At 48.3% G+C, this 8,486-nt stretch overlaps 1 protein-coding gene across 1 annotated transcript in view; it reads right to left on the bottom strand.

Annotated features, from left to right (window-relative positions):
* Positions 1–1,156: 1,156 nt before the first annotated feature.
* Positions 1,157–8,486, bottom strand: part of epn2 (epsin 2) — a gene marked incomplete at its 3' end in the record, with an annotated part of 22,955 nt that continues 15,625 nt past the window's right edge. Inside the window, exons 5-8 of the mRNA XM_080856713.1 lie at positions 5,134–5,292; positions 3,172–3,258; positions 2,061–2,261; positions 1,157–1,509 (exon numbers count right to left, since the gene is read on the bottom strand). Coding sequence (XP_080712839.1) covers positions 1,157–1,509; positions 2,061–2,261; positions 3,172–3,258; positions 5,134–5,292 — 800 coding nt within the window. The remainder of the gene's footprint in view (positions 1,510–2,060; positions 2,262–3,171; positions 3,259–5,133; positions 5,293–8,486) is intronic.

Consider the following 8,486-nt stretch of genomic DNA (forward strand, 5'->3'; position numbering starts at 1 on the left):
AGAGCCATATTGGGATATGCAAACCAATTCCCTAACATGCATTCAAAAAAAAAAAAAAGGAACACATTTTGATTTCACTGTGAAGTTCGGATATTGGACACCATCTGCTAACTCATGCTAGCGTACACTAACTCCAAGTCCTTATCAAACGACCACACTGTGTGTGTGTGTGTGTGTGTGTGACGGGATATTGGTTACGCTTGGTACAAGTGCCACATCCTAACAAAGACGTTTTTTTTATCGTTGTTTTCTCGGACTAAGGACTAATGGTGAGCCAACAGTCAACAAAAACGGAAAAAAGTGGATCAGACGTGTTTGAGGGAAAGGGGAACTGAAATCAGAGCGTGTGCAAAATCCCTGCTTAGAACATTAAAATCATTACCATTGTAAACTGATAGGCTTTCTTTTTACAGTGTCTACCTAAGTATACTGTAAATACACATAGTGTATATGCACTGACGTAGAACATATATAGTTTTGCTTTGATTAGAAAGAGTTAGCTTAAGTGAATACAATGCTTTCATAAGACGATTAAAAACATAATTATTGAATTTCAAAGCCTCTGATACGAAGAAAAAGAAGCCCTCTAAAAAGAAGTTGGGGGGGGGGAGGGGGAGGGGGGAGGAGAGAACAAACAAACAAAACAAAAAATCATCGGTACCCCTTTTGAATTCAACGCTGGCTAAAAGGAAAGCTGCAGCACACTTTAGGAGGGAGAGAGGAATCACATCTACAGTTACACAGTTATCGTTGACGGTTCGAGAAAAATTTAGAAAAAAAAAAAAAATGAAAATAATAATAGTAATACCAAATCACTGTATGGTACCTGCTCCTGGCGGACAGAAGAGAGCACCCCCTGCCTGTGTAAAACTGTAAACACCACTGCTGCTCAAAAAAAGTCTTCAAATAGCACAATGGTCTGGACTGGGGGTGGGGGGGGGGGTGTGGTGGTGGTGGTAGTTGTGGGTACTGGGGCAAGAGGGATACAACAGACTATGCTGTCTATACCATATCAGAAGGGGCTCTGGGGTGTCTGTGGGGAAAGAAAAGGGTGTAGCTTTAGCAGGTTATGGGTGTGGTTCACGGGGGGGTGGGAGTGGGGTGGGTCATGGTTCAGGGGTCAGGGTTCAGGGGTGCATAGAGCTCTGAGTGTTCCTCACAACAGGAAGGGGTTGGTGGTGCCGCCACCCTGGCCGGCCGGCCCTGAGGGCTGCATGACCCCGCTCATGAGAGGCTGGGGCAGGGACATGGAGGCCGGGATGCCCATAGCGGGCATCATGCCACCCATGGGAGCCAGCGGGGCCATGGGCACCATGGTGACGGGGCCCGCGGAGGGCATGGAGGAGAGGGGCATGGGCTCGGCGCCCCGCTGGGACAGACCGCCAAAGCCGGGCATGGGGCTGACGCGCATCTGGTTGAGGGTGGGGGGCTGCGGCTGGTTCACCTGGAACGGGTTCTGGAGAGCAGGAGCTGGGGCAGGAGCAGGGGCTGCACCTCCACCTACACCACCTACAGACAGAGAGACAGACAGACAGACAGAGGCAGAGAGACAGACAGACAGACAGACAGACAGACAGACAGACAGACAGACAGGCAGACAGACAGACAGACAGACAGACAGACAGACAGACAGACAGACAGACAGACAGACAGACAGACAGACAGACAGACAGACAGACAGACAGAGAGAGAGAGAGAGAGAGAGAGACACACAGACAGAGAGACAGACAGACAGAGAGAGAGACACACAGACAGACAGACAGACAGACAGACAGAGTGTCAGTCAATTACACCATCTAAATCACTACAACCGGTTCAACTTACGGAATCAACTGTCAAACTGATTTGTTTAAAAAACGTGAGTGACTCATTGTTTATTAAAATGCTTTTACAAAATCACTATGCATATTTCTTAATTGGCTTTAAACTGATCAGAGTCAAACGCATAGAAAGACCAGTATGGTTACTAATCAGAGGGCCGTGGCAACTCAGGTTTGATGTTGTGGTGGTGGTGGTGGTGGTGGTGGCGGCAGCTCGCTGCACCAGGTGGCTGCACCTACCTGCTGCTAGGAAGGGGTTGGAGGCAGGGGCCGGCTGTGGGGGCTTGGTCACCAGAGAGTCCAGATTGACCAGGGCAGCGTTGGGGCCCAGGAAGGACTCGGGGGTCTTCCTCAAGAGCCCGCCGTGCTGCAGGTCAAACAGGTCAGGACTCACTGACATGCTGGTGTGGGAGGGGAGGGCAGAACTGCCAATGCGGTCTCCTGGCAACAACAACAACAACAAAAGAGGAGGAGGCGATGGTCAGATTGGCTAATCTGGCAAACAAATAAATAGACAGGTTAGGCAGATATATTTCAAAACACACAAATGATAGATGGATAGATTTATAGATAGATAAATAGATACTTTATGAATCCCGAGGGAAATGAATGTAGGGTAGATATATTTCAGGCTGCACTAACAAAACGAACAAAAGCCTGTGGGTTTGATTACCTGGGAACATAAGCTCCCTGCACAAGTGAATGTCAGATACATGGGGCATACAAGTATTTAAGTGTAATAAATACAATACTACTCCACAACAAAACATTTTTTTAAATAGCAGTCCTTTTTGATTAAATGTGAAACAAAAAACTACCATTTTATATCAGATTGGAAGTGACTCTGCCCCCCTCTGCACATCACCAGTATCTGCTCATCTAGCCAGCCAGGCTGTCAGTGAGCCTGTGCTGTGACTCTGACTCACGCACCCACACATTATAAATAACCAGAGGAAGCAGGAGGCTGGCAGAGGGGCAGGGAGGGAGGTGTGGAGAAGGGTAAGTACAGATGAGGAGGAGACGAGAGGAGGCAGGAGGCTGGCAGGGAGGGAGAGAGGGAGAGAGGGAGAGAGGGAGGGAGGTGTGGAGAAGGGTGTGAAGAAGGGGAAGGACAGATGAGGAGCAGACGAGAGGGGAGGAGAGAGGAGAGAGGAGAAGAGAGTGTAGGAGTCAGCCAGGAAGTGCATGACGAAATGAGTGTTTCACAAGAGGCCCGGCCACAGATTTTCCACAGGAGAGGAGTTGCGGCAATCTCTCAAGCCGACTGAGATCGCACGCCACTGTGGAAAAGGCCACGACGCGGTCACGCGTCAGAGGAGACAGGACAAGCGGCACGCGGGGTCACACTCACCGGTGGCTGCTAAGGTGCGGAGACTGTCGAAATCAGACAAGTCCTCTCTGGAAGTACCGTTTGATGCGCTGAACAGGTCAAAGCTCCCTGGAGAGGTAGAGAAAAAAAGGCAAATCATAAATAAAACACACACACACAAACACACACACACACACACACAGTCATCAGCAGCATATGGGAAATTGAAGTGTTGCGTAGAGGTTCTCCTGAGCGCTGCACACTTTACTCCTTCACTGTGAAGCTGTAATGACGTCAATGCTGCCGAGCGGTAACGTGATTCATGTCCACTTCTGGACTCAAATTTAATTTCCCGTGTAACTCGCCCTGTGTGTCGACCTGAAATGAAATACAACTCCACGCCTAATTTCATTTCCTAAGCTGTGTTTTTGAATGTGGCTCCAATTGATCCTTGACAGCTGCAGGATGCAAGATTTCCATTCATGGCCTATGGTAATAGCTTCAGACTGTTTGGCCACATGCATTAATGGTGCGTATGCAATAACATTGTACTGGGCACTTTTCTATGCATAAAAACGGTATTCATGAAAAGATCTTTGCCAGGACCTCTGCGTATGGTCTAGAGATGGCGTATGTGTGATGTTTGTCATTTGCAGACTGGCAACACCAAGAGGAGGAAGTGGCGGTGATGCAAGTAGACTACACGGTCTGTGTATCAATCATTATAATCTCAATGTAGCCATTATTCATGTTCTATGGAAAGTTATCACCTGGTTAACTTCAAGTTATATTGAACAGTACAGAGGCCAACATTACAATTTGCCTTGCAGCACTGTCAGATTTCCACAGTGTTATCGGCGTAATTGACTGTGCACTCGTTGAAATTGAAAAAAATAAGGTCTATTGACGCAATACCCAAATAAGTTGAGGCATGTCACTTACAAATGTTGTAACATCCGCAACATCCTGGATGATTAATTAATTCTTAGTAAAAAAAGGTGTCATTGGTGGAAATTGCGAAATTGAGAATTGCATGATCTCAATAAAAATACTGTAGACCTTCCATCCAACGTTTTAATGCAAATGTTAACCAATCGAATGGAAAATCTTGAGTGGAAACGGTTCAAATTCGCATTCAAGTTCAAATAATTGAGATCATCTCGACCCATATCAGGACAGTTGTGCGTTCAGGAACACATGGGTTAAAGGCTGATTTGACCCACTCTCAGATGAGTGTGAAGAGAATGGCCGTACGATTTGCGTACATTGTGTTGTACCAAAAGACTGTGTGTGTGTGTGTGTGTGTGTGTGTGTGTGTGTGTGTGTGTGTGTGTGTGTGCGTGTGTGTGTGTGTGTGTGTGTGTTAGAGGGGACCGCAATAGTAGCATGTAGAGTAAACTATGTGGATGTTTTCACGCGTGTTTGGTGTGGGCTAAGGGGAACACCATCAACATGAGTGTGTGAGTGTGTAAAGACACAGAATTTCTCAGGGCCGCATGAGTGTGTGAGTGTGTGTAAAGAGACAGAATTTCTCAGGGCCGCATGAGTGTGTGTGTGTGTGTAAAGAGAGAGAATCTCTCAGGGCGCATGAGTGTGTGAGTGTGTAAAGAGACAGAATATCTCAGGGCGCATGAGTGTGTGAGTGTGTAAAGACAGAATCTCTTAGGGCCCCATGAGTGTGTGAGTGTGTAAAGACAGAATCTCTCAGGGCTGCATGAGCGTGTGAGTGTGTGTAGAGACAGAGTGTGAGTGTGTGAGTGTGTAAAGAGACAGAATCTCTCAGGGCCCCATGAGTGTGTGAGTGTGTGTAAAGAGACAGAATCTCTCAGGGCGCATGAGTGTGTGAGTGTGTGTAGAGACAGAGTGTGTGAGTGTGTAAAGAGACAGAATCTCTCAGGGCGCATGAGTGTGTGAGTGTGTGTAGAGACAGAGTGTGTGTGTGTAGAGACAGAGTGTGTGTGTGTGTGTGTGTGTAAAGAGAGAGAATCTCTCAGGGCCACTCACCTGGTGCAGAAGCTTTGGGGGGTCCGGAGGACCAGGGATCAATGGCTGCAGGAGCAGGAGTCGGCCCCCAGGGGTCAGCACTTTTTATGGGGGTGACGGAGGCCGAGGCCCCAGAGAGGCCCCAAGGGTCCACAGTGGGAGCTGGCTTAGAGGCAGCACCTGGAGAGACAGCGAAGAGGGGGGAGGAAGAAAGACAGACAGACAGAAGAGATGAAGGGAGGGTCAGATAGATACAGAGAGAGAGAGAGAGAGAGAGAGAGAGAGAGAGAGAGAGAGAGAGAGAGAGAGAGAGAGAGAGAGAGAGAGAGAGAGAGAGAGAGAGAGAGAGAGAGAGGGAGGGAGGGAGGGAGGACAAAAATGTACGTGTTAAAATAGTGCAGTGTACGATTGTTCATGATCAAGAAAATCGCCCAAACCTACTGTTTGCCCAACATGTTTGGTGCCTCAACTAGACTTAATTGACCCCTCCATACAGTGGGAGTGAAAACACAATAGACACACACAGAATCAAGAGACCCCCCCACCAGCCTGTCCACGCTGGTCTTGGGACAGGACCTTACTGAGCCACACAGGGGCACTCTTTCCACAGCCTCCATTGGTTTATCTTTGAACTTGCTCAGCTACAGAGCTACGCAGCACCATTCATCCACTAATCTGGGAGTGCCTTCAGGACCCAACACACACACACACACACACACACACACACACACACACACACACACACACACACACACACACACACACACACACACACACACACACACACACACACACACACACACACACACACACACACACACACACACACACACACACACACAAACAAACAAACGCCTTTGCCGTGTGCAGCCATAGATCTCATGGAATGACAAGAGCCGCTTCGCACAGTTTGTGGTACCAGTGAAAGTAGACGCTCCAGAGGGTCAGTAGTGGCCCCTATAGTTTTGACCCCTGACTGATCCGATGGGGCTGGGGCAGGGGCAGGGGCTGGGGGCAGGGGGCGGTTTGAAGTGGCCCGTGAGAGGAAATGCGGCGCGGGCCCCCAGCAGCCTCTCCACCTGCAGCCTGAGGATCTGATTACTGAGCCTCTTTTGTTTTGGAGCCGTGCTGGAATGTGCCTCCACCAGCCCGGCCACATTTCTCTGCCACACACACACACACACACACACACACACACACACACAGACACAGAGACACACACACACACACAGGCGAGGCCTCAACTCCACAGAAAGGTGAAGGAGAGATAGAGAGAAAGAGATAGAAAGACAGGGAGGAATAATGACACAGGAAGAAAGAAAAGTGGAAAGAGAGAGAGAGATCAAAAGAAAGAGCCAGCAGCAGATGAAGAGAGATTAAGAGAGAGAGACACAAGAGCAAGAGGCAAACTGACAGAGATAAACGGGCCACGGGCCACGCAGCGGAGAGAGAGAGAGAGAGGGAGAGAGAGAGAGAGAGAGAGAGAGAGAGAGAGAGAGAGAGAGAGACAGAGTCAGACAGAGAGGGAGAGAGAGAGAGCAGAGAGAGAGAGAGAGGAAGAGCAGAGAGAGAGAGAGAGAGAGAGAGAGCAGAGAGAGAGAGAGAGAGGAAGAGCAGAGAGAGAGAGAGAGTCAGACAGAGAGGGAGGGAGGGAGGAACAGAGAGGGAGGGAGGGAGGTACAGAGGAAGAGACAGTCTTTGCGAGAACAACATGTTCGAACACCAAGAGACAGACAGACAGACGACTAACCCCTCCCCGCACAGTCAGACAAGACTGGCTCATCTATTACTGTCACTCATCCTCTGAGCAAGACAGCGAGTTTCACACAAACATACTGCAGAAGACATCTTTATTCAGCAGAGACAGCATCAGCACTGGCCTTACACTCTTATAGGGACGTTACCCCAGTCTGCTAAAATCCATATTAATTAGATTATCATCATGTTAGTTATTACTATAATTAGTCATTAAATAGCATGACACGTCATGGGTTTTGAACAGGTGTCATAACCAGACCAGGGAGTGTGTGTGTGTGTGTGTTGGGGCCAAAGACAGCAGCAGGGCTGTTAAGCCACGGAAGCTTCAGTCGTCTTACAAATGGATATCACACATTACAGACACACACACACACACACACACACGAGCCTCAGAATAATATGGATCCATTACACACAAGTGAGGAAAGGAACACTTTAAAAGGATTACAAAATGTCAACTTAAGAGCTGTCTGCAAATGTTTGAAGTGACGTCTGTGCTTGCCACACGCTGCCCCCGCACCTTTAGAACACACAACTTATCAGAGCGCTATTCTTAGCCTCTCTTCAGATCATAACTAGAATACATCACAGAGCAGTGTGTGAGTGTGTGAGTGTGTGTGTGTGTGTGTGTGTGTGTGTGTGAGAGTGTGTGTGTGAGTGTGTGTGTGAGTGTGTGTGTGTGTGTGTGTGTGTGAGTGTGTGTGTGTGTGTGAGTGTGTGTGTGTGTGTGAGTGTGTGAGTGTGTGTGTGTGTGTGTGTGCGTGTAGTACATTTTCACACATCTGAACAGAAACGACTTCATCAGACACACTCCTTGGTGTTAGTCGTGCACATATTTCATGACAAATGCACACACACACACACGGTCATCAAATGTAAGCGTTAGACCCGTAACGAGAGCCTGTTTATCCAGTAATACTGTGTGTGTGATGCATGTCTAGATGTTTGTAATAGAACAGAAGTACTTCCAATTCGGAGTAGTCGGAGTATGTGACTGAATAGTGAGTAAACAGTGTGACACCTCTTCATTACTGAGAAATACACATTTGTGTTTGCGATGCGTTAGGGAGTCTGTGTGTCTGTGTGTCTGTGTGTCTGTGTCTTTTAGAGAAGTATTTAGTTGTGTAGGACTAATCCTGCGTTTGTCTGTGCTTAGGACGAGTCTGGCGTCTGGCATTTCTCTGCTGTGTACACCATCTATGTATTTATCAACACATGTGCTAGTGTGAGCACCTGCATGGTTGGAAATGTTTATTAGTCATGCATGCGCGCGTGTGTGTGTGTGTGTTTGTGTGCGTGTGCGCAAGGGTCCTTCGGTTTGGCCTGGGTTTGTGAAGTGTGTGTGTGTGTGTGTGCAAGGGTCCTTCGGTTTGGCCTGGGTTTGTGAAGTGTGTGTGTGTGTGTGTGTGTGTGTGTGCAAGGGTCCTTCGGTTTGGCCTGGGTTTGTGAAGTGTGTGTGTGTGTGTGTGTGTGTATGTGTGTGTGTGTGTGTGTGTAAGGGTCCTTCGGTTTGGCCTGGGTTTGTGAAGTGTATGTATTTGTGTGTGTGTGGGTGTGTGTGTGTGCAAGGGTCCTTCGGTTTGGCCTGGGTCTGTAAAGTGTGTGTGTGTGTGTGT

The sequence above is a fragment of the Sprattus sprattus genome (assembly GCF_963457725.1).
Source record: "Sprattus sprattus genome assembly, chromosome: 18".
NCBI lineage: Eukaryota > Metazoa > Chordata > Actinopteri > Clupeiformes > Clupeidae > Sprattus > Sprattus sprattus.